The 26,158-nt window shown below is 37.3% G+C and overlaps 1 protein-coding gene across 4 annotated transcripts; it reads left to right on the top strand.

Annotated features, from left to right (window-relative positions):
• The first annotated feature begins 136 nt into the window (after window positions 1–136).
• On the top strand, window positions 137–24,375 carry LOC101797612 (protein adenylyltransferase SelO). Of its 4 annotated transcripts, XR_003495183.3 has the most exons (20): window positions 137–347; window positions 1,519–1,637; window positions 1,905–2,033; window positions 2,827–2,891; window positions 2,983–3,051; window positions 3,153–3,251; window positions 7,393–7,460; window positions 8,213–8,300; window positions 9,579–9,648; window positions 10,324–10,396; window positions 11,147–11,230; window positions 13,337–13,466; window positions 14,131–14,175; window positions 14,264–14,345; window positions 14,437–14,529; window positions 14,992–15,071; window positions 15,982–16,137; window positions 16,339–16,382; window positions 21,305–21,384; window positions 21,754–24,375. XR_003495183.3 is itself a non-coding variant. In XM_027450614.3 (19 exons), the coding sequence occupies exons 1-19, from the start codon at window positions 137–139 to the stop codon at window positions 21,874–21,876; spliced, it is 1,677 nt and encodes a 558-aa protein (XP_027306415.2). In that variant the 3' UTR covers window positions 21,877–24,375. The 4 variants fall into 4 exon arrangements, 3 of the variants coding, with proteins under 3 accessions (XP_027306415.2, XP_027306414.2, XP_027306413.2); XM_027450614.3 differs by lacking the exon at window positions 15,982–16,137 and having other exon boundaries at window positions 1,519–1,562; XM_027450613.3 differs by lacking the exon at window positions 15,982–16,137 and having other exon boundaries at window positions 2,995–3,051.
• Window positions 24,376–26,158: the final 1,783 nt, after the last annotated feature.

The raw sequence follows: 26,158 nt of genomic DNA, 5'->3' as shown, positions 1-26,158 counted from the left end.
AACGGACAGACAGATACAGAGGGGCATCCCCTAGCCCCTCGTCTCGCCGCTACGCGGGGCGAGGGAGCGGCGCCATCTTAGGAGGCTGCGCCCCTCATGCCCCTTTCCCCACTATTGAAGGGGGCTTTTGGGGGACATGCCGCGGCTCCGCGTCCCGTGGGCTGTCGCCTGCTTCGTCTGGGCTTGTGGGGTCGGCTGTGGGGACCTGGACCCGCTCTGCCCCTCCTGGGGGCTTTGCCGGTCGCCCCTCGCCCTGAACGCATCGCCCCCATGGCAGGGCTGCGGGGAGACGTGGTGGGGAGCCGCCGGCCTCAGCCTCTGGGGGCTCTCCTCAGATAGCCTCATAGGTACGCTGCCTCCTGCCTTGTCATTAAGTCATTAGTAGTCATTAAGGCCTCGTTTCGAAAGAGCTGGAAGGATTTGTGGTGATGACAAAGATGGTTAAGTGCTACCTTCAGTATTAAAAATAGATTGGCCATACGGAGGTTGGTTGATTCTCCCCCCCCCCCCCCCCCCCCAAATTGACATTTTATCATCATGCACGAGTCCCAGTTATGTGTCAAAGCAAAATTGATAAACTGGCACCTGATTTGAAGTGCCCAAGGCTGTGTAGTGCTCAGGCATGTAGAATTGCCTGTATCTATTGCTATCAGATAAATGATTTCGTCAGGTGGTAGGATTGCTAACAAGTACCAGGGATAAACCTTGTGGCAGTTGTCTAAAACAGGATTTGTCATTAGAGGTGCTGAGGAACATGGCCAAGAGCAACTGTCCAGAGATAATAACTTAGTGTTTTTACAAATTGGTGTCTGCAAGGCATAGAAATTTTATCGTTAATGTGGAACTGTGTGAATATTGCAAGCAAAATTCCAGAAAGATGTTAAAACCCCCAGATTAGTCCTGTGGTATAAAGCAATGTTTGTCCTCCTTTACCATCACACAGAGTAGCTCTGGGGGAAGGATGAAGTACATTACTACAACAAGAAATGCATCCTCTGCTCCTTTTGTTTGCTGTTTATGTTACTCAGAGAAGACTTCAAGCTGTTTGCTTGGTGTTCATTGCTGCAAATGGGCTGTACAACCCAGTTATGGGTACACAGTGGCTGCTTCGTTCAGCTGTGTGAGCAGCTAGGCTGGACTTTACTGACTGAAAATACCTTTTAGAGTTGAAAATAATTGCATTATAAAACTGCCCTGAGACTATTCTAATCACTATTGATTGAAACTACTCCAAAATAAATTTTAGACCTTAAAACTGGAATGCTCTGCCTGTTACTTTAACTGCAGGACTCAGTTCTTTTCAAATTTCCCAAACAGAATAAGACTAAACTATTTGGGCTTGATTTTCATGCAGGTTTTTCATGCATTGTTTCTGAATTATTTTTCATTTCATGCATTCATTTCATTTTTCATGCATTGTTTCTGAAGTATTTTGATTGGGTTTAAGAGGAAAGTTATCAAGAATAATATGGTTAATTCCTATTTTTTAAACATTTCTCATGTGTTTTTTGTTTACAGACTCTTTTCCAATTGATCCAATCCAGGAAAATTATGTCCGTAATGTGAGAAACTGCATTTTTTCAGTTGTCTATCCTACACCTTTTAAATCCAAAGTTCTTCTTGTAGCTGTTTCAGAGGTTGGCTATTATTTTTTTCTTTGCTCCTCTCCAATTAATAGTGATTGTTAACACATGTACTGAAATGTATTTTAATATTCGTAAGCTGTTTATTGTTAAAGTCAATAAACAATATACACTTAATATACACTTTAAAGCAATAGAACATTTAGAACATACCGTCAGATGTCTTTTAATAACAAAACCTGTATAGAAAACACATTCTTTGCCACTGAAAATTTGATCATATTCAAGTACTAAACATTAATGTATTACCTTTTTCTCCAGGATGTTATTGAAAATATTTTGGATCTTCATATATCTGTCCAAGGAACATCTGATTTTCTGCAGTTTGTCAGTGGTGGGAAAGTGATATTTGGGTCTGTTCCATTGGCCCACAGATATGGAGGACATCAGGTAGCTATAATGCTTGTTCTTCCAGATGGAATTCTGTAGTTCTTTTCATCCAGATGGAATACTTAATTATATACTTGAATTATATATATATATGTACCTATACCTGTAAGTATATGAATATGTGCCTGTAAGTACACAAATGCTTATGGATGCTTAGACTGTGGATTTGCTCTTCTTGGGGCTAGAGGTGGAAGAGAACCACAATGCTCTTTCATGGTACCATGTCTGCCTTCTCTGCTTTTCTTTATCCCAGAAGCAAATTATCCTCTTAACTTTTGTTACCTGCAGAGTCTGCTTTGCACCCCTGCAGCCTGACAAGCTCTGATTTGTGATAGGTATTACCAGCTCAGAGGAGTGAAAAAGGTCAGAGCCTCACTGAATTCAGCAATAGCATGATTAATAAGTGTTAAATTTCATTGAAATAGATAAAACTGTTCATGGAAAAGAGTGACAGAATTTGATGTGTAATTTCCAGTCAAAAAAAAAAAGCATATATATATTTATACATATTACAAAACATGTCAGTTAAAAACCTTCTTATATAAAAGAGACTGGAAGCTGAAAGTTAGAGGGGGAAAAAATTGTAATTACTCATATTACTTTTTTTCCATGGCTTTCTAATTTGTTGTTGATGTGAGTGTGGAAATACAGCCTTAGGGATCAATATCTAAGTTGCTACCCGAGCAAACCTGTTGCATTGTATAGATCACAGTGAACCTGCATGTGATTTGTACTGTTAAGTATAACAGCCATGATCGATAGAAGATAATGATGTGGTTTTCATTTTTGTCAGTTTGGTAGCTGGGCAGGTCAGCTGGGTGATGGAAGAGCTCACTTGATCGGAGTATATACAAACAGGTGCGGTATTTTTTGAAAAGACTGATTCACTTCTGTATTCTGTGTAGCTGATTCATGCAAACCCCAAGATGTATTGTCAGAAACTCTAAAGGTATTTTTGCAGGCATGGTGAGAGGTGGGAACTCCAGTTAAAGGGCTCAGGAAAGACCCCATACTCCAGGTGAGTTGCAGTTAATTCATAAATACCGACACTAGATGTTTTCTTTTTTTTAGATTTGCACAGATCTTATGACTGATTTCTTATTTCTTTGTTCTTTGTAGGAATGGTGATGGAAGAGCTGTGCTTCGCTCTTCTGTGCGAGAATTTTTGTGTAGTGAGGCTATGCACTATCTTGGAATTCCAACAAGCAGAGCTGCCAGGTATTTTTCTTTTCTTTTTCACAATATCCTTATTTAAAGGCAATTTTGTCTCTCAGTTTCACTGAGCATCCATAAAACAGGACAGCTGTTTTCCAGGACTCATCTTTCTTTTTGCCTGTATGCAATCAGAAGAGTTTCTTAGATTGGTGGAGAAAACTTCCTAGTAATAACAAGCTCCAGCCATTTATCCATTCACTTTTATCCTTGGTATGCTTTAAAATATTACTTTGTTTAAATACTATATTATGTACTGTCTTTGCATTTTGGTGAGCAGTTGCTGTGCGCTTGTAAGACTGTCATAACTAAATTACCTTAATATGAAATCTAGCTCATTTGTGGAGAAAGTAAGAAGTGAAAATTAGTTTGAGTGATTGTATCTGACACTAACTCCCCTTCCCAGGTTTTATGGTACTGCAATCTGAGTTTCTTCTCTTAAAAAAAAAAAAAAAAAAGGTTCTTCTCTTCTTGTTCACCAGAAAGGCTTGTAAAACCAGCAGGACTAGATTCCAGCTCTCTACATAATACTATCACCTTTAGTGTATGAGGATAATCAATGAGTCTATTAAAAAATTTTACATGGTCTTTTACATTTTACAATGAGTCTGTTATTAGGCTAAAGTTAAGTATTTGGCCAAGTTGGAAAATGTTGAAAGTAGCTATTTCTGTATTGTCATAGTCATGCAGTTGCAATTTTTAAGATTGGTAGGAAAAATTGCCTGGTAAATAGATACTAATATTGGAGGTAGTATTGAGTGTAGGTAGTTGCTCCCAATTCCTTATTTATACAACACCCCTTGAGCAGAGACGGAGATTGCATTAAAAATTCATTTAAAACTAATTCTGTCTGAACCAAAGAAGACTAATAAATTCACTCATTTGGATGACCTTCTCAGAATGAAGTGAACTGAATTTTTCAGATGATTGTGTTTAAAATGCCAAATTTATTTTGTGTTCCAAGGGATCTCATGTCTGTACTCCGGAATTTCAAGCTTTAGAGAAGTAAATGTTCTTCAGAAAAGGCCAGTACTCAGCTGCCTCATGGCTAGGTTTCTATATTTGCAAAGTGCCTGCAAATCTCTCTAGCATTAATTCTAACACATGTGCTCTGTTGAAGTGCTGTGTTTGTAAATGACATTTTTGATGGTTTATTCACTGACTTCACCTTGAGACCCTTTGCTGTTAGCTATTGATGCAAAATGTTAAATCTGCCCGAGTATCAGCAGGAAAGCATCTGGCAAGGTTGCGTCCTTTCTTTGGTGTCGTCTCAACAAATTGCTCAGTGTGAAACAATATGAAATTACTCCTTAACAGTGCACCAATTCTGTTGAGTACACAGTGTGCTTTAGTTCTCTGCTGGCAAATTGGTTAAATGCCTGGCTCTCTTAACTGCTGTACAGGCTCCCCAAACTGTTCGCAAGACTTCATTTGGAAAAACCCCAGCTGATATCCATATTCTTCCCAATGGGGAGCTGTAGTACTGAGGCGGGTGAGATTCGCTTAGACTTCTTGTCAAGTCTTGGCAGAAGTGTGGGGAGAAGCCTTACAGCTTATCCCAGAACACCCAGCAGGTTGGTTTGCTCTATTAATTTCAAGTACTGTGTTCCCAATGGGGTGCTGGAGCTTATGACTGTACTGCCAGATATAGAACGCTTCCTCGTCTGGTACCATTTTAGTCACATACTGGGACTACTAGTTAGCAGTCTTGTGGGCTAGGTCAAAAAAAGTAAGCCAATATGTATATAATGCTTGGTGGTCATGCACAACAGCATGCAGGATGCTTGGGAGAGTAAAGTGTAACCCTTTCGGCAGAGCTTGGGGTGGGATGTAGTCCCTCCATCCTTCTGTGAGAGCTGTTCCAGCTTCTCTGATGTAACAGCAGTTTCAGTGCTCTGTTTCCTGTGGTTGAACATACATCTGGTCTGCTGCTGAACAAGTAATGGTACTTATAAATTTCAGGGGCCATTTGAAAACTATTTTATAGTGGTAATGTAAGTATCTTTACGTGGCTGCTCAGTTACCTGACCAGCTCTTAAGTGTTGCTCGTCCGTTAACTTGTATTAGTAACTTACAAAATTATATTCTCCCATTGGATTTTTATTTTATTTTATTTTTGTCAGCAATAAGAAAAGTGTTGGTATTCTGTAAGAATTTGGCAGAAAGTGTGCTAAGTTACACAGTCAAAAAGAAACAACCCTTTTGGCAGAGTTCTGTTCAGAACAGTAGAACTGAGTAACATTATTATTCTGACCACTCTCTCCTAGTGCTCTGATGTACATGCTGGTGTTTTAGTGCCTGGGGTTCATTCCCTCTTTTGATTTTTTTTTATTTTCTTGATCAATTTAAAATCAATCTTCTTCATTGTTTTGATTTTCTTCATTGATTAGGATCAATCTTCCTCAATTAAGATCAATTCTTCCATCTCACTTACGTCAGCACTTCTTATACTTACTCTTACAGACATACCAATCATTAGATGTTTCCAAAACAATCTTATCTGGAAAAAATTTCCTAATGTTGCTCCAGTATTAGCAGCAGCACCCGAGAGTGGAAGTGTAAGCAAACCACCCTACAGCCTGTGGTATTTTATCTGATATATCTTTAATTGTTTGCAGAGGAATACTTTTGATATTTTAATTTCTATATATTTTCTTCCCTCCTGCCTTTGGAACAATACAGCCTTTTCTTTGCAGTTGATAGAGAACGCTCATTTTGGATAGCTACCAGATGCCTTCAGAAATACAGAAAAGAATTACAGTATAGTTTCAAAGCCACAGTTATTGTTGATTCTTACTATTGTAAGAATTCAGACAAATTATTCCTTCTAGTGATTTGTTCATGCATATTTATGTGGATATGCATACCCCACGTTTTTGGTCCAACTAATTTTTTTTCCAAAATCTTGATGCTAAAGTCTGTAAAAACTATTTTGTAACCTGTTGAAATTAAATGCTTGGGAGTTGTTTCAACTCTTGACTGTCTTCAGTTGTATTTATGAATGGAGTATTAGATTTGCCTGCTGTCCTCTTCTGTGTTCCTCTAAGGAAGTTTTGGTTCTGTTTTCTGTACGGTCTTCAGCTACCTAAAAGTTACCTTTACTTAGTTGCATTAAATTTCCAGTACTGTGCCATCCAGCTATTCTGAATAGAAAGACCTTTTTTGATTATCAGCAAGCAAAAAATAATTATACAAAATAAGGTAATTTTTCCTGCTGCTAGGCTCTTAAACAAGAGGTATTCTTCCCCTATTGAAAGGAGAACATTTCCTTCAAAAGACAGCACCAAGCATTCCTTCTGCTGAATGGTTTGTGTAATCTGAGTTGCTTTGGAGAGAAACTTCCTACACATTAACTTCAGGAGAAAATAGTTCCTTTGCATGGTTTGTGCTGATTGATGCAATTTTCTTTTTTTTCTGATAATAAAAGAAAATTGAGTGAAATTACATATTTTATTTGTAAGATGAGGGTAAATTGTGACGTGTTTTAGAGCAAGCAAAATGGGTCATTTTCCAAGCACTTGCAAATCTCAATATTTAGATAAATGTGAAAATGCATAGGATATGCAGAATTTTAAGGCAATTGAAAGGGGGATATTGTTTTTAAAAATTCAAGTACAAGTAGCAGTGAAGATGAAAGGAAAAATTATAATGCTTCATCAAAATTATGCCTTTCTTTGTGCGTTGATACTATTTGCAGAGCTCCTGATTGCTAAGGAGCTCAGATCTGTGCCCGAGGTTACTGAAACAACAGTTTTGGCTCATACAAAGGGCAGCCTCCATCTGATGCAACAATTTGGCTTCTAATTTCTCTGTCTTTCTAATTTTGCTGTTGTCCTCAAGAGACTTGTGACTTCACAGTGTTATCATCACACTAATCAGTGACAGAAGTTCCAAATGAATGCAGTACGTTTACTGAACGCGACTGTGGGCAACTTAAAAAAGAAATGCATCTTGCTAACAAAGCTTGGTGAGCCTCAGCTTTACTGTTTGCTGTGTGTTATTTGTGAAAACAAACCTTTTTTTTTTTCAAGAAAAAAAAGATCTTTTTTTCTAAAAAAAAAAATATTATATGAAATATCACTCAATCGCCAATAAAAATTATCTTTCCTATGGTAACCTTTTAATTTTCATTTCTTGTTTCTTACAGCTTAGTTGTAAGTGACGATGAAGTGTGGAGAGACCAGTTTTACAATGGAAATATTAAGAAAGAGAGAGGTATTGAACACATTTCAGAATAATATGATACAATACTGTAATTTAATTTGTCATTGCAAAAATCAACTTTAATGCCATATATGTGTAATAAAAGTGTGAAATAGTCTTCATTTCATTTATTGAGATAGAAAACCTTTCCCAAGAAAGTCGGTCCCAAACATAACTTAGATAAAGAAACGAAGCCCTATGAACAGACTTGCTGTGTTTGTGGCATATGTGTTGCTGGAATTTATTTTTTTTTCACATGCCGTTACAAAAATGATATTGAAATCTAGGGGAAATTTCCATCATTCTGTTAGCAATACTATATGGGAACGCTGCCATGGCTGCACCATTGCTCCATCCTCTAAACCAGTTCTGAAACGGAGCCGGATGGCACAGCATGGGGAAAAATCAGAAATGATTTATGTTGGTTCTTTCTTTGTTGCTAGCATCTCTGGGGGAATTCTAAAGTTAATATCAGAGTTTTGCTTGTGTTTGCTGGTATAGTGTATCCTAGTGAACAAACGAAGATGTGGAGGAGTAAAAAATACTAATTGCTTTCCAGCAAATTAAGCTTTATCATTAGCATACAGTAAAGTAGCATTCTACGTATTCATCTGTTATGCATTGAGCATACTTACAGAAATACGTGTTTAACTATGCGTATATAAATTATTTGTCTATAGAAACGACATATAATGGCTTTTACTGTGGGATTAATTTGTTTTGCTGATACTCTGTTTACATTTAAACATGTGTCTATGTTTAAGGTGCTATAGTGCTACGTCTTGCCAAATCGTGGTTTCGTATAGGATCGTTAGAAATCTTAGCTCATTCTGGGGAGCTGGACTTACAAAGGTTTGATTTTAATCTTCATTGTAACTATTCTTTTAGTTTTCTTAATAATTAAATATATATTGGAATGCATATGTACAGTTGAAATTTAGGCAAAAGTTATTTAGAAAGGAAGACTGCATAATTCAGAAAGATAACGATGTTTTTTTTTTTTACAAATATGCAAAAGATACAAAATCACAGATAAAATCCCTTACCTATTTTTTAAGGCCAGGATCTTATAAAATGAGAAAGGTATTATACCTAAAATAGGTTGATAACTAAGCATTGGGAGGAATGGGGAGTTGTTTGTTCAGTTGTAAGTTCGGTGACTAATACCCTAGATTTCTCAGTTTTCTGTGAAGTTAAATTAGCAGAATTGTGAAATAAGTCACTAGCATGAGTTTGTTGTATAAGCTGTGCTTTTAAGGAACACATATAACCAGAGAATCATATTAGGTAAGAATTTATTGCACAGCTTTAAGCCTTTTAGCAATATTAATTTACTTTATTCCATCTCAGGCAATTAGCAAGGCAATTTTTTTGTTCTATTTTAACTCCTTTAATGTTGGTCATTCCCCCGTAGGAGTACTGTGCTGGTTGATAATCACTTGCAACAGAAATTGTTTTGGGGTGATTAAAATCAAGAAAGAGAAGTAGCAGCTGTTGTATATTGTATTAACAGATAATTCAAGATAACTTCCTGAATGACTTCACGCTGTCTTTCTTTCTCTTTTTTGAAACCTCACAGCGGTGTTTTGTTGTAAAGTGAAAGACTGAATTAAGGAACTGAATTTAAGGTGACACAACACTGTAATTTTCTTTTTCTTTAATTAAAATGTTTGTGTCCTGTGGGATTTAATGAACATGTTGATGGCCAGTTAATGTGTCAAGTAACCGTACTTCCTAAGAATTCAGATATAATTTTTTTCTTTGTGGAATATTCTGATCTGCAGTCATTCCTTGTAGTGATACATTTTTTTTCTTATCTACAAATTATTTTTTTCCTAAAAGATTGATATTACAGTATGCTAAACCAGGTCCTAATGTGCTCTGGAAATGTAACACATGGGGTTACATTGTGGCAGTCTCCAGTCATGTTTGTAACTGGAACATTAGCTTTTATCTTCAACTTTTTGGAAGGGCTTAATCCAAAACTTACAGGAGTAAACAGATTAGGTTTTCTAATACCTGTTTGCAGCAGGCTGTAGATCAGCATTATCTGTTCAAAGGTAAGAATTTTGAATGATCAGTTCTAAAAGTACCTGTTTTATGTAATGAATTCTGCATCTCATATTACAGGAGATTGCTTGATTTTATCATCCAGGAACATTTTCCATTAATAGCTGTGAATGATTCAGATCGATATCTGGTAAGTCTTTTTTTTATTAGCTGTATGAAGCTATTTATATTTTCCACAACCACATGAACAAAAATTATACAAAGCTATTTAATTTTTCAGTTTATAGGGTTTTAAAAGTAGAATTAAGTTTCCTGGTTTTATTAGCAAAAGCAATTTTTACTCTTCCAAAAAAAAAAAAAACAACAAAAAACACCACACAAAAGAAACCAAACCAAACAAAACCACTAACAACGAAAACCTGCTTCTTGTTGTTTTTCTCAAAATCAATTATGAACATTCTTTTTTTCACTACTTTTGATTATGGAAATGTTTATTGGGAAGCTCCCATTTTCCATTACTTCTTGTTCTCTTACTGCCCAGGCTTCAAGTGAGCTGTGGTCATGATGGGATCACTTACATTTTTCCTAATATAAAAATAGTATATATTGTGTCTTTATTTCTTTTTAGGTCTTTTAAATTTCTTTTAGTATATCTTATCATAGCTATTTAATTATAGTCTTTGCTGGATAAGGTTGTTTTGCAGTCATATCATTTAGAATGTGAATTACCAGTCCCAACTGACAGAGATCAAAGATACCTGTTTAAAACCAGAATGTATTAAGTATTTCTAAAGTGAATCAAATGTTTACATTATTCATTGTATTCCGTAGTTTTATTTAAATTAAAATGTGTATTTCATTTTAGGAATTTTTTTCTACAGTCGTATCAGAGACTGCAAATTTGATTGCATTGTGGATGTCTGTGGGTTTTGCACATGGTAAGCAGCAGTAGATGTTGTCACTGTATTGGCTTTATGAGAGTGACTCTTTGTAGTTGTATACTTAAAGATGGCTTTCGTTTGTCACTTTGTTCTTCAGTCCTTCTGATGTCTGTGCCTGCAGCAGTATCTGTTGTGCATTAATACTGAAGAGTTCTTTTCATAACAGAGAGAACTTCCTGATTTTTCAAAGCATGACTGGATCTGACAGAAGCCAGGAACAGAACAAGCATATGGGCTTCTCAGAATTGTTGTGGATGTCTGATGTACAAAGACCATGTATCGATGTCATGTGTTGCTGGGAATTTGATTCATCTGCATAAAAAGCCGTTCTTTTATAGTGTATAGAATAGAGTGCTGTCCACCTTTGTTTCAGATTTACATTATGAAAAATAAAAGAGCATTGTGTTGCTAATAAAGCATGCCATCAACTTGGAAAGAAGAAGCTAACTGACAAGTTGTGCAAGATGCTGTTTCAAAACAGTGTTGTGCTGAATGGAGAAGGAAACAGTGCCATCTAGGTATAAAAACCAGATGCAAGATAATGTAGCAAAAACTAGTGTTCATACTTTAAATGCCTGCCAGGTCAAGAATACAAGAGACAAGTTTATTTTCCTGAATCTGTTTTCTTAAAGGTAACTGCTACAATGTTATCTAGATTTGTTGGATTGATTTCACAGGAAATCTTCTAGAGACTACAGAGTTCAGGTAGAACGTTAACTTTTGTTTTTCCTTGTTGTTTAATTGTAGGTGTGTGCAATACAGATAACTTCAGCTTATTATCCATAACAATAGATTATGGTCCGTTTGGATTTATGGACTCCTATGATCCAAGTGAGTGTAGCATGCACCCATATTTAAATATTATTTTTGACTTAAAATAAATGTCATATTAGTTTATGTAATTTCTGTGTGCATGAAAATGTCCATTGTTGTTAGCAGAAAAATCCCAAGGATGTGTATTGTTTGAAGAATTTTAGGGGAAAAATAAACCAAAGGCCAGTTTATAATACACTGTGCAGGTTGTGTTTCAAGTGCTAGAAGTCTAAAAGTGAAATGTCACTATTAAACCCGTTTTCATGAAGAATGTTTCCTAATGGATTTCTTCATTTGAATAGGTGCCATAATAGACACCCCCCCCAAAAAAAAAAAAATATTGCACCTCTATAAGGGGCCTATGCCAAAAATTGGATACAACTTTGTATGCATTATGCTCTGGGTTTGTAGTCACAGCAGCTAATTATATATTGGAGAAAAAGAAATCAAATCTACCCTTTTATTTGAAAGTATGAACTCAGTCAGTCTGAGATCGATAAGTGTAGGTCTAGTACGTACATAAATGTGTTACATTTGATTATTGTTTGGAACTTTCATCTGAGTAAGCTTCAGAACCACTAATGTTTATTTCATAATCTGTTTTCATGAGATTACAGCCACAAATTAAGGAAATCCCATGAGAGTAGATTTTATATGACTTCTACTGTATTGAGAAAACAGGTCTATTCTGGCTTCTGATCTTGTCTTTTATGGTGAGTTGACCCCAGGCATCAATTAAGCCCCCACCAGCCACTCATTCATTTCCCACTGCTACAGGGCGAGAGAGAGAATTGGAAGAGCATGGGTGAGAAAAAACTTGTGGTCAACTTAAAGACAGTTTAATAAGTGAAGAGGAAAAAAAAAAGGAGAGGAGAACACAAGTGATGCAAGACAGTCGCTCGCACCAGCAGACTGTCCCAAACTGTCCCCAAGCAGTACCTTGGAAAGAGCACTCCCCAGTTCTTATTGCTGAATATGACATGAATCAGAGAATGGCTTGGGTTGGAAAGGACCTTAAAAATTAACTCCAAGCCCACTGCCATAGGCAGAGATGAATTATGTGGCGTGGAATATCTTTTTGATCAGTTGGTGTCATCCAGCCTGACCGTGTCACCTTTCAGCCTCTTGCTTATCCCTAGCCTAACTTGCCGGGAGGGCAGAGTGAGAATAGAGAAGGCCTTGATGCTGTGCGCTGCTCAGCAGTAGCTAAAGCCTTGGTGTGTTGTCGATACGGTTTTAGTCATAAACCTAAAGCACAGCAACAGACAGGCTGCCATGAAGAAAATGAGCTCCATCCTAGCCAGACCCACTACACCCTAGAGCTGGATGAAATGCTTTACAGCGTTCAGATTCAGATCTGAACGGATCTGCAGACCTGACAGATGTGTCACAGGTCTCCTCCTTAATGCTGGTTGGTATTGATGTCCTCTGAGGTTTCAGGCAATGCAGTATGCATTGATCAGCTTATCTGTTTTTGATCTGGACAGGCGATTCATACTGCATCCGTTCTGAGACTGATGCTGTAGATATGTGTACATTTAACTTCTGAACACCCTGTAGCTGACCTATCACACATTTATCTCACAAATATGGATTTCTTTTCTTGAATGTGTTAGCTGTAATTTTTCATAAATGAATACGTAAAACTTGCTTATTCAACCAAAGTCCTGTTCAGGTGGCTTATTTTTTTTAATACAAGTTTGTATGTGTTACTTTTACAAAATTATCAGTAAATCCATAATTTAGTTGTACAATTATTTGCTTAGTTTTTGTACTTAATAGTAGCACTAGATTTAGTGAAAACATTGCATATGTTTTTATACATTTTTAGTGTTAAAAATGTTTAAACATCTGAATTTACTTTGTATATTCAAGTTGGAAAATGCCGCCTACGACATATGGAAATGTGTCTGTGAAGTATGTACTTCTAGATTTGCAAATATTAGATCCTGAGTTAATCCACTGTAAATAAGTATCCTTGTGATCTAAGTTTAAATATTTCAATATCTTCAGCACTTTTATTAATTTATTGTGATTGATAAGATTGACTGTAGTTCAATATTTTAACATTGATTGTTTTTGTAATTACTCTGTTGGGGAAAAGTAATGTTTTGTTTGAAACAGATTTTGTTCCAAACACATCTGATGATGAAGGGAGGTATAAAATAGGAAACCAGGCAAATGTTGGGCTCTTTAATCTGAACAAGCTGTTACAAGCTCTAAAACCTTTATTGGATCCCAGGCAAAAGCAGCTGTAAGTAATCGTTAAAATATCTAAACGCTTAAAAGAACTAGTGAGATGGGAGACACCTAATCACTGTATGCATAGGAAAGAAAGGGATTAGCTTTTTTTTCTAAGTCATTTTTTTCTAAGTGAAAATTGATTCTGAATTAATTATTGTTCAGAATAAGGTAGAGGGAGGGGAGAAAGTTTTTCAGTAATCATAAATAATAGCAAAAAACAGCTAGAAGGACATCCTAGATATTGTGGGGGCTATTCTTCTTCCCCTAAGCAGGATCCTTGCCTGTAGTTTTCTTTTATAGGTTCATCTAGCTTATTCTTTAAGGTGCTTACTTATGAAGATCATACAGCCTCCTGAAATTATGGAGTAGTATTTTAATATCCTTTTGTAAAGATTCCTGATACGACTCTTTCATGCAGTTTATACTCATGATATTTCTTGCTCATATGAAAGACAGATTGCATTTTTCTTTGCAACAGCTGTTGATATATTCGTTGTCTGTTAAATTGTTTCCCCTCAGTCTTTTTCCCACTACAGATCCCAGTTGATTCAGATTCAGCATATTGATGTTTTTGAGATACCAGACAGAAGTTTTTATTGCTTAGTGTACAGTAGGGTTGCACCCACAGTAGTGCTGTAATTCCATAGAATTTGATGTTTCGTTTATTCTTGCAGAGCTTCCCAGGTTCTGGAGGGATATGGTCAACACTATTATACCCGGTACGCAGTTCTAGAACTTCCCTCCCTGTAGTCACAATACTACAAATCATGTTATGTGACAATTTCCTTACTGTGTTGCTATGTTCAGTTCTACAGAATTGTTCAGAACAAAACTGGGTCTCCTTGGGGACGATGAGAATGACAACTATTTGATTGCTTTCCTCCTAAAAGTGAGTTTGGTTTGCTAATCTTGTTGGCAAACATCTGAATTTATACCTCGTGCTTTAAAAAACACTGATAGAAATATCTTTATTTCACTAGCTCATGGAAGATAGGAGGGCTGACTTTACAATGACGTTTCGAGAGCTGAGTGAAATCACTGAAGACCAGTTAAAGGAGCTCCACATCCCTGAGGTATTAATTAATACAGGCACCCCATTTTAGGAACACTCAATATCAAGTGAGTAAAACAGGTTAGACAGAGCCCTGATATAATGTGGGGAATGTTTACTTTTCCTGGGAAGCTCCACTGCCTTTCCCTAACTTCTAACGTACAAAGCACAGAAGGGAGTGATACCTATAGTTAAAAAGCAAGGAAAATAAAGCAAATAAGCTAAAGAAAAATAGGGGCTAAGAGCTGGAGGTATTAACATAGAATTTGCTGTAGCAGAGGTGGAATAATACAGATACATCATGCTGGCAAAATAAAGTAATCTAAATAGAAAATAAAGATGCTAGTAGAATTTTGGGCAAAGAAATCCTTGGGGATTCATTACATGATTCTCCTTTATATCCTCTTAAAATTTGCTCACATCAGTTTTTGCTTAACAGTAACAAAATTCTGTTATCTGTGATTAACTCTTTCTTTCTCTCCAGGAGTTCTGGGCTCTCCAGGATCTGGGTAAACACAAGTTATTTTCGGAATGGGTCTCTATGTACCTCTTGCGATTAGAACAGTAAGTCTGCTGGAGTTTCATGTTTAAAAATGACACCAACTGTGTATTTGCAAGAATGCCAGAATCTACAGTGTTTTCTGTAGTCCTTATTGGGACTGGTAAGCTAGACTAGACATGATTTGTAATGCCTTTTTTGTCTTTATGGTTCTAGATTATGCTAGCTTCTTCAATTACCATTATAGTTCTGATTTGACACAAGTACATAAAAATGATATGGGAGGAGTTGTCTGTTTTTGGCATCTTTTGGTGAACATTTGATCAGATTTCTTGAGTTAATTGCTCTTGTTAAAATACCTGTTCTATAAAATTCTTAGAATATGAAATTCAGTTTGTGCAAATAAAGAAGAGTGGATAGTGTTTCATTACTGGAAATACGTTTTTTTTTTTACTGTATACTATTACTGCCTTAGGATGACTTGGGGTGGAAGTTGCATAGCTGTGAATATGCAGACTGTGGTGGGATGCCACTGTGGTTGTGTGGATAAGGACATTCATGTTAGAACTTCCTACCAATTCTTGTATCTTAAATCCATAAAGACTGCATGCGTTCTTCATAGTCATATATGCTATGCATGGCTGACTAGTGGAAAGAAGTACATATTGGGTACTTGGAAATTTTAGTCAGTAAATACAATTCTTAAGTAAAACATTAATACAATATACAAAACCTACAAGAAAGTGCAGTTTTTCCCAAGTCTAATGTGTTAGTCATGTTCAGTGTTATCAAAGCTGTACTTAATGATTTAATAATTACAAAATCCACTGGAAGCACGTGTGTCAGTTATGTTTGACACGTAACTACGTAATATTTGCCTATTATTATTTGCCTAATATTACAACTTCAAGAGTATGTGGTAAATCTATCTATCTATCTATCTATCTATCTATCTATATACACACACACCTGCAGTAGGAAACAAAAGCTATTTGGAATATATTCATTATGGGAATTGCAGACAGCTATTGCAGAATGGATGCAGAACTTTTTTGAGGAAACACAGAAGAAGTATGTGTGAAAGTTCTGAAAAGGAAACTGAATACTTCATGGCTAATACCTTGAAAAAGGGTAAGAAGAAACACAAGAGAAAAATAAATACACCGGTTAGTGTTTGATCAGTTCTTGCGGTTCAAATAGTGGAATTACTGACTTACTGTCTGTTAATAGTAGATGGTTATTGTAGTAAAAAGGTGAAGAGTGATGTGAATGAGAAAAATGTAAATGAGCAACACTCACAATTACTTTTTTTTTGTTTGTTTTTATATTTAGTAACAAGGGTGATACAGACGTCAAGAGAAGAAAAAGAATGACAGGTAAGTAAAACAATCCAGAGGAAGTCATATGCTTAGAGGTGGCAACTAACTTCGCACTTAGGTTGCTTTACTGTTAATGTTAATGTTTTTTTCCTTTTGAGGAGAACTAAAATGTGACCTGATTGTCAGTATTTTGTGATGTCTCAAGTTTGGCTTCACCTTAGTGTCCCGAACTGGTGGATGTGTTCTGGCTGCTATCCAAATTTAATGTTTCATTGCAACATAGGGTGCTCTGTTAAAAGACCCCTAGGGTTTATTTCCTTGTGAGAGATGCCCTTCCACTTCAGCTAGATCTGCTTTCTTGAGTCCATTCTCTTTTCCTTGAATCTTCCTTTCTTTAGCAGTCTGTGATCGTAACAGTTTGCGTTGCTGAGAACATTGTTCTTCTCCAATAACGAAACTTTGATAAAATCAAGAAATAGTCAATAGCCATCCTGTATTGGCTCAATGGGCTAGGATTTATCCAAAAGTTCAAACATGTGCATATCCTCTCTACATATTACAAAGAATTAATGTTTCTGATAGACAACCACTGTTGTTTTTTTTGTGCACCTGGAGAAAAAAACTCCATACTTTTGAAAGTACAATCAAGAAAGGAAGGTGTGGTTTTGAATGATTAGATATCCCATTTACTTTAATTCACCAAGTTACTGTAAATGCAAAAAGGTAAAGATATATATCTGTCTATCACAGCACAAACAGCGAATATGAAATTCTAGAAGTTATCCAGAGAGAGGCTTTTTTCTTTTTTGGATTTGTATAAGCTGTGGGGAACTTGTGAAATTTGCCTACAATAGACAGTGACAACTGAAAATTTCTGGACAAAGGGGAGTGAAGTGAATGCAGAATCTGTCAAATTCTTCACAAGAGGTAGTATAAGCTTCATTGTTATTCTACTTTGCAGGTACTTTATTCACATCTGTAATGGAAATGGCTGCACTCTTTCATTAGATATTGATTGGCTGCTTTGTTCAAAAGCTGTAATTGATTTTGTAGGAAATGGCAGGAGATAGCACTGAGTTTCAGTAATAAGATAGTAACAAACTGTTTTCGTGCACATTTTCTACCTAATGCTCCATACGTTTTTAAGAATGCTTCTTACAATTTCACGTGCATTTTTACAAAGTTAGTATGAGAACAAATAACAAGAAGAAAGGCTTGTTTTATTATTTGTATTTTGGTATGGTTGGGAAGTTTCAGCTGTGGTACTCAAAGCTTTTAGCTCAACTACTATTTTGAAGTTCCCAGCTTCCCTGCTTACCTTTGCTAAAATTTAATGCTGAAAGCCATCTAAACACACTTTTAATTTCTGTTATTTTTCTTTTTCTATGTTTTTGTGAATCTGCTTTTAGAGAAGTTAGGATATTCTGAGTATTCATTCCAAATCAGAAGGACTCCCAGTTTGGGAAGATTTTCTGCAAACCAGCATCACATTTATCCACACACATCTGAGAGGATTTTATGGCATTGGAGACAGACAAAACAAGAAAAAGACTTTCCCTCCAGGGCCACACTTCTGCTACTGGTCTCAGCTTTGGTAGCAGACTGAAGCTTGATATGCAAATATTCATGGTTAAATTAGATAAGTTCCATATAATCTGTCATCACTCCATGTTCCTGCAACAGAGCAAGCAGAAATTCCTGACAGGCTACTGAGGTCAATTTGTTATTATTTTCTTTAAAATTGTATTTTTTCTTTTAAAAGATCAACAGACTTTGTTACATTTTTGCTAGTGTCTCCATTTTACAGTGTGACTGAAGTTTCTTAAAAAGTTATTTTCTTTTACATTCATACATTTATGTAGATCTCTTAGACACCTGTTACGGTCTCTTGAAATGTGATTTTTTTTATTACCAGCTACCCCTTGTCAATACAACATGCGTGGCAAATCTGGCTCCAGGCCACATCCACCTGCTCCACTGGGGGCTCCTCCACGGGCTGCAGCGTGGAGATCTGCTCCACGTGGGACCCATGGGCTGCAGGGGGACAGCCTGCTCCACCAGGGGCCTCTCCACAGGCTGCAGGGGAACTGCTGCTGAGTGCCTGGAGCACCTCCTGCCCTCCTGTATTGGCCTCTGTAAGCAGAGCCCAGTCTGAAAAAAATTCTTTTTTTTCTCTCTTCACTTAGTTTTTAGTTTAGTAGCACCTTATTGTGTACTACGTACAATTAGTTCCTTAGGAGTTGATCAAAAAGTTTTGACAATCTCAGTCCCAATACAAGTCTGTCATTGTATTTAATGGAATACAAAAGAAATACATTAAAAAGAGAATAAAAAAAGTGTAGGCCAGATCATAAAATACTTGTTAGGGCACCAAATTTCTTATGCTTTGTCCTTTTCTAATCTGACTTACCTTCTTCTTTCATAATTATCTTGTCAGTTGTGTCAGTTACAGGTATTTTTAACTCCACTGTGAAACTTCTCAATTTGCAATTTTTAAGAATGTATTTTTGGGACAAATATTCTCTTAACTAATATGAGTTATGGTTTTAATGTGAGTTACCATTTTTGTATGAGTCATATGTTCACTTCTCCACCTTTTAGTATTCTTTTTACATTGTTGTCACACTTAACTACTGAAAATCCATGTACAGGATTAAATCGAATGCTCAGCCAGAGCAAATTACTTTGCCAAGACTTTTTTTGGTGGCTAGGGCAGGGTGTTGTTATGGCTATGTGAGGGGTGATCAGGGTTCCCAGTGGCCAATCCTATTTGTCAGCATTTAATTTCTGTAAGGTCATACAGCACAACGCTAACATGTAAAATAAGAATTCTTCTATCTGTATGCATTGCATTTCACTCCACTCTTAATTCTCAAGCAATTAACCTGGACACAGTGCCTGAGTGTTATTATATGACCTGGACAGCTTTTATGATGGAGGAACGTGATAAGGAAGCATTTGGACCATGCTTTCAGAAATATGGTTTGATTTTTTTTGGGTGGTCTTTGGGGACCCAGGAGTTGGACTCGATGATGCTTGTGGGTCCCTTCCAGCTTGGGATATTCTGTGATTCTAAGGGAGGACGTTTGTCTGGCTTTGTGCTTGTTTAGTAAGTGACAGTGTCATCTGAGATGAAGTGCTGCTGGTTTCAACCCGCATCTCGTCTTGTCAAAGAGCTTCACATTCCCTCTGCTGGCAGGAATGTGAGTGGTCAGGGTACAGGACTTGAGCAGAGAGTGATTTCTGCCCTTTACTTTTCTAATTAACATGAAGACCCATTGTGCAATGCTGCTTTATGTCAAGTCCTGTGGCTTAAAACGGCTATCATTCAGCTCCAAACATAAAGAATTTAGTTGCATTGTGAGACATAAAATAATCATGCAAGCGTTGTTTCACTGATTACGTAGCTTCAGTAAATTCTGGTCTGTCAGCTGGTGAAATGGTCCTTTTTAAGAAACAATGCATATTACAGAGGAGTCCGTTCACTGAGCTAGGCACTAATTCTCTGCAGGGAGCTTTCAGTCTTAAATCCTGCGATTGTCTGACCACAAAACCTTCGGAGGAGGTTTGTCATAGCTTTCCTCAAAGCTGTCAATTGTCTTGGTAGGATAAACAAGTTATGTCTGCAAGCTGAAGAAGCAGTACAAGGAGATGCAAGAATAGAGTGAGTTGAGAAATAGAAATAAATTAAGTTTAATCTTATTATATTTTTTTCTGATCCTCCCCCTCTTAATATGCTATTATTTGTAAATAAAATAAGATCATAACAAATTGACAACAGGAATTAATAGAGGGAAATATGGGGTGGAGATTTTTCATGAATGCTTTGCTTTTTCTAATTTCTCTTTCAAATAATCTGTAAGGGAATTTGTAAGGGTTGAGGTTTAACCCAAGCAGGCAGCTGAGCCCCACACAGCCACGTGCCCATTCCCAGCCAAAACCAGGACATGAGGAATATACAGCTGCGTTGATTTTTTGAAAAAAAAAAATATATTTCATATTATATAAAACATGAGGCTTGAACTAACATCTATTTATACAAAACATTACTGGGACATCAGTGGAAAGGGAAGGAACAGATGAGGGTTTTTTTTATGCCCATAAATCACGGGCCATAGGTGCTAATGGCTCTGACATTACTAATTAATCTCTTCATGGGATAAATCAGCTACTAAATTTGGGAAAATATGCAGACTAGTGTCAAAATAAGATGCATGATGCAAGCTGGAAATATTTGTTACAATTAATCTGTAACATTGTTTTGATCATTAATTAAAGGGAAGACTGTTTCTGAAGCAGAATCCTTTGCTTTAATTGCAGAGGAAAAATAAAAGTGGTGTTGATGTTCAATCTGCTAGCAAATTGATAATAAAAAGCATGTAGGCTTATGAGCATTTTCCTTGGCATACGGGTTGGCAGAGCTCCTTTTTTATAAGCTGTTATTTACCATCCATGAAGATGTAGCCGGGGTTACTAATTCAGCATTCTCATTTTCAAGGTCCTTATGATCTCCCTACCACTAATTAGACACAATCAGCCAGGAACATGTCAGAGAAGGGAGCAGTCGTCACGGGTGTTTCAAAAAAGATACAGCAGACAGTTGTGGAAAGAATTGTGAATTACAGATAAAAAAAAAAAAAAAAAAAAAAAAAAAAAAAAAAAGGAACAACAAAGTTGGAAAAATGGTTTCTTAAAAAAAAAAAAAAAAGCCTAAATGCAACATTGAAGGCTTTTATGGGTAACTTTTTGATTCATTTTACAGAATTAAGGAAAACTAAGTACATACGGTTTTATGAATATCTTAATAGTTCCTTTTTACCTTAAATAATAATCATAATTTTATGATTTTTCCTTCTCATATGTTTTTTGATCTGCAAATTAAAACATCCCAATGGTTTCAGTGATTTTTTTCTATGACTGTGGTCTGTTTTTGTTGAATATGTCTAACTGAATTGATCATGATTTACTTTTGCTTTCAGCTGTTAATCCCAGATACGTGCTTAGAAATTGGATGGCAGAATCAGCAGTGCAAAAAGCCAATTTGAATGATTTTTCAGAGGTAAAATTAGTCATTTTTTTCCCGGATATGTTTGTTAATAACTGATCTGAATGTTAGTGAAACAATTGTTGAGTTTGCACTTTGAACCCAAATTACACTTCGACCAACATTGTTCCATGTCATACCAATCACTACTAATAATAGCAATGCTATCAATAATATTAGCAGTATTAACTATTAATTATAAATAGTGTTAATTATAATAATAATAATCCTATTCTATCGTATTACTATTCTAATAGTAATCCTAAAACAATTCGTGGAACAATTTCTGGAGCCAGGAGGGTGCATAATACGAAGTGGCAGAGACTTTTCTTATTTGCAGGAAAACATATTGTATAAAAACTTACTCATTTTAATTGCTTCTAGGTTCACCTTCTACAACAGATTTTACAACATCCCTTTCGGAGACAGGAGGCTGCAGAGAAAGCAGGCTACTCCCTACGCCCACCAGCTTGGGCCAAGGATCTTAAAGTAAGCTGTTCATCCTGAGAGGAAGTTAAACAAGAAAAATGGTTGAGGTCCTGGCCATTGGAAAAATGGCTCAGGTCTTCACACAAGAATCAAGCCAAAGGAAGTTGTCCCTCTTATTCTTTGTGGACTGGAATCTGCTATGCTGCTAGACAAGGTCTTGACCAACTTGATAAAGTCTAAAGGTTAAAGAAACAGACCACCACGTATGGTTGCATCAACAGCTCATATTGACATTTAATAACTCTGCCCTGTGAATTCAGCTGTGCATTAATTTGAGTCCCAATATTTAAGTTCTGCCAAACTGCTACACGTAACATCACAGAATTCACGTCTACTCAGGTGGTAACGACTAAAGGGCTGGTCAATTTAAAATACATCTAAATAGGTTTTAATCACCAATTTTGATTAATGTTCTCATTGTTACACACTTACCAAATGTAGTTTTATCTGAAGACTTAACATTTATGTCTTGCAGAGTACCGCCTTACTGCCTTTTCTGTCCTTGACCTTGTTTTGTCCCATTAAGCTGCCAATGAAGATTTAGAGGAAATTAAATTGTAAGCAAATACACCTGTCTTGGGAGTGACTTGGCCCAAAATATGGTTTGGTATCTTTGGCAGAGTCAGGTGCCTGTTAAGCCTGGCTTACTGTTCTTTGAAAGTTTATCTTCTGATAGTAGTAGAGGGATTGTTGGTGTGTGGATGTAATGACTCAGGGAATGTTCACTGGTTGGACGTGGAAAAGGACTTTCTTGCACACCCTTAGGTACATTGTCAGGACAGTGTACCTTTTGCAGTCGGCCTCCTGATGCTGTTGGTCTGACAAAAATATTGCAGCGAAAATATTTAAAATTAACTGAAGCTGTTACATAGCAGTGCCTTGGATTGTAACAGAGTGGGACTCGTCTTTGTTTTGAGTCCAGGGTCCTGTTATTTATCTTTGTTTAACGCTCCAATTCCACATCACAAAACTTTGTGTATAATTAAGCTAAAACTAATACACGGGCTCTCAGGTGCAATGTTCTGCTAGCAAAATTTACTTATCTGGGGTTTTGTTATTTCTTGATGTTACCTCCGCCCTTCCAAAATCCAAAACGGATTGGTTCAGAATATCCAAATCTCTTCTGAAGAGATTTGGATCTCTTCACTTGCTTCTGAAATGGAATGCTTCTGAAGTGGTGCTAAGTGCTATGATTAGCATTTCACAAATCTATTTCTAGAAATATAATTAGTGGGGGAAAATAAATCTATGTTATTAGAAATCTTTCACTGACTAAAAAAAATACACAAATGCCTTTGCTTCTTACATACAATCAGTGCAATTATTCAGGATGGTTTCCCCTCAGATGTACAGTTGCTCAGCCTGAGTTAACATTCCTTGTGCGAGCAGTAAGTGCTATCCTGCAGCCACTGGGATTAGTGTTTGTGCTTGCAGCACCTCCAGGAAAAAAGGAGTGGGGTGATGGGGGCGTTCTGTAAAAGCCCTGCAGCCGTGGGCTGTTCACAACCTGTGGGAGCATTGCCATTGATACCTGTTCTCTGGTAATTGCAAGATAACGTGTTGTGATGCAATGTAATCCTGACTACTCCGATTTCATAATAGTGCTGCTGACCGTTATGGGTAATCACGCTGCCTTCAGGTGTTCTGCAAGGCCGTGACGATTTGTAAGTCTTCGTTCTATTGAATCTCTTCTGTTCTGTTTGTTTCCCTCAAAGAGAATAAGCATGTATCCCAGTTTGTAGGAGACTGTCAACAATCCCTACGTAATAGTTGTCCTGTACTTTTGCCACAAGGCCCACTTAAATTTCTACTTTTGCTTGAAGTGCCTGAAAAAGAGTACTTGAAAAATACATGAAGAAGTTATCTCAACACTACCTTATGTTTTGTCAAAGTAGAGAAGTGAGATCACATCATGCTCAGAATTTTGTACCACTTCACTTTCTACTTGTAGATTTTAATAGTGATGGTTTATGATTACAATGTAAACATTAATACCGTGTTTCATGATGTAAGTCCTAAAATTCTTACGTGGGCTTTTGCTTCCTGCTCTGGAGCTGCCTCTTCCTTCATGTTATATAAACACAGCAGTGATGCAAAAGCAGCTGTGGAATAGAAATATTGATTAAGCAGTTACGTGTTTGTGCCGTCTTCTCTCTGTATCGGAGGACTGCTATGAGGGTCAGCAGTGATCCCCCACGTGTGGACTTTCTTTTTCCACATGAAAAAAATGGTCTCTTGGAGTGGGTCCTTCTGTACCAGTGATGTAAAAGTCCGAAGAAAAAGACAGCTGCTGAGCCTGCTTCCACTTGAGATCTGGAGAAAGGTTAAGAATAGCATGCTGCAACTTCAGCCTCTGCTGATGTACTTAACTGCAGGAGTAAGACAATTTCATATGGCAAAAGGTTAGACAGGGGAAGAAGGATTGATTTCTACTTTCTTTTAGAAATGCTTTGAAGATCTTTTTCTATTTTGTAGCATCTCTTCTGGTGTCAAATAAAGCCAGATAATTGTGTATCATTTAGCTGGTAGCTCTGTTATTTGAATGGAAAGTTTGAGTACTTACATTTCAGAAATTCAGTGCCGCCATTACATACACAAAATAGTTGATAGAGGTCTAATCATCACAGCATTTTAATCGATCTCTGGAGTTTCCTGTCGGCTTCGATTCTTCTTGAAGAAAGCTCTTTTTTTTTTGTGTGTAACATTAAGTACATGAGTTATGATTGACTGGGGCTGTAAAATGTATAAAATTGAGCTTATTGTGCTGTAACAAAGGCGAGGGATGAAATAGGGCAGGAGGCTGGGCATTCATGTGAGGAAGGCTATATAAAAATCTTAGTGCTTTGTGAACTCAGAGAAAATAGCTCATTGTGCAGCAGTTGTCTAAGAACATATGCCACTTTAGTTTGATGCTGACTACATAAATCAAATGTATTTTCTTTTGTGAAATATAAGTAGTTGGGTAGCAGACAGCTGTCACTTAAGTGATTCAAAGATGAGCACTCCTAATAATTCATAGACCAACACCCAGCTCTTTTGCATCTGATGGTTCTGCATTTTGTTTAAATCAGGTAGATAGGGAAAGCAATTGAGAGACAGAGAACCTTTTTCATTTGTTAAGCTCTTAATTTTAACTCTCCTACTTTTAGCTACTTAGTACTTTTTCTCCTGCACTTAAAACTAGCTCAAGCTCCAACCTAGTTGGCTAAGCTTATGATCCTTGCACAGGTTTCAAGAGCATGTCTCAGGGGCTCTCTGGAGATGGTAAGGTACCTTTTGAATTGTTCTTGCATGTCAATTCAGAACTTACAGGTTGCAGTTGTGGTATCAGTGAATGCAGTTCTCCAGCTGCAGGCTTTTTGCTCCGTTTGGTGAAAGCAAGGGAACTAGAAGACCACTAGGAGCTTACAAGCCAAAGAGAGGCAGGAGGAAAAAGGGACTGGCTGTCCCCTGGCTGTCCCTGAGTAACTGTGGGGGTGGATGCACATGCTTGCTGCAGAAAAAAACATGCCTTAGCTTCTTCAGCTTGTCTCAGCTGAAAATGTTAGCAGCTGAGGGATGTCACAGACGTTTTTTGGTGACTCAGTTTGGCTCTACCCTGACTGAAGTATCCCCGTTGAGTGATCTCCAAGTTCCTTGCGTCCATCCTTCCATCCCCGCTGGCTGCTTCCAGCCTCTCTGGGGAGCGCACTCACCCTCTGTAAGCGAGGTGTGACATGGGTGTGGAGCGCGTGGCCTCCCTTACTTTGCTCCTGTCTGCACTCCACAGGTCCCCGCAGACATCACCCTAGCTCCCTGCTGGCTGTGCACAGACATATTCAGCTCTTAGCATCACCACACGATCTTGTAAAACCTTGTAATTAAAATGCTTTTATATTTTTTCAATCTCAAAACCAGGCAGATTATTAAAGGCCTTTGCCCTCTGCAGTAGCATTTATGGGTCTGCCTCAAGCAGCCACTTCTAGCAGCAATCACCATGCTTTGTGCCTAGTTTCAAGTCAAGTCGCTTGAGTGGCAGGCAGAAATACGTGTGGTTCATAATGCCATTACTGTTCTCACTTTTTTTTTTTTAAGTAGTCAAGTTCAGATCCCATCACCGCTTCAAAATAAAGGTGCTTCCTGTTGCTGCCAGCCTGTTCATGCAGGTACACAGGCATTGGCAAAGCAGCCTGACACCAAAAATGAGACTACAGATGACCTAAAAGGTTCCCAGGCCACGGCGCTGCCATCAGCCCGGCGTTCCCTTGCCTCCCACCACCACTTCGGCACTGGCCCTTGGGACCCTGTTTTGACAAACTGC

Source organism: Anas platyrhynchos, chromosome 2 (genome assembly GCF_047663525.1).
Source record: "Anas platyrhynchos isolate ZD024472 breed Pekin duck chromosome 2, IASCAAS_PekinDuck_T2T, whole genome shotgun sequence".
NCBI classification, from domain to species: Eukaryota; Metazoa; Chordata; class Aves; order Anseriformes; family Anatidae; genus Anas; species Anas platyrhynchos.
This window is presented reverse-complemented; position numbering and strand designations above follow the sequence as displayed.

What these genes read in the sequence shown, in the direction of transcription:
- LOC101797612 (XM_027450612.3), top strand. Translation starts at nt 137, where the DNA reads ATGCCGCGGCTCCGCGTCCCGTGGGCTGTCGCCTGCTTCGTCTGGGCT. An exon ending in ATCGGAGTATATACAAACAG is followed by an intron (nt 2,892 to 2,982) that starts GTGCGGTATTTT and finishes GAAACTCTAAAG; the next exon opens with GTATTTTTGCAGGCATGGTG. An exon ending in GAGAAGAAAAAGAATGACAG is followed by an intron (nt 16,383 to 21,304) that starts GTAAGTAAAACA and finishes TTTTGCTTTCAG; the next exon opens with CTGTTAATCCCAGATACGTG.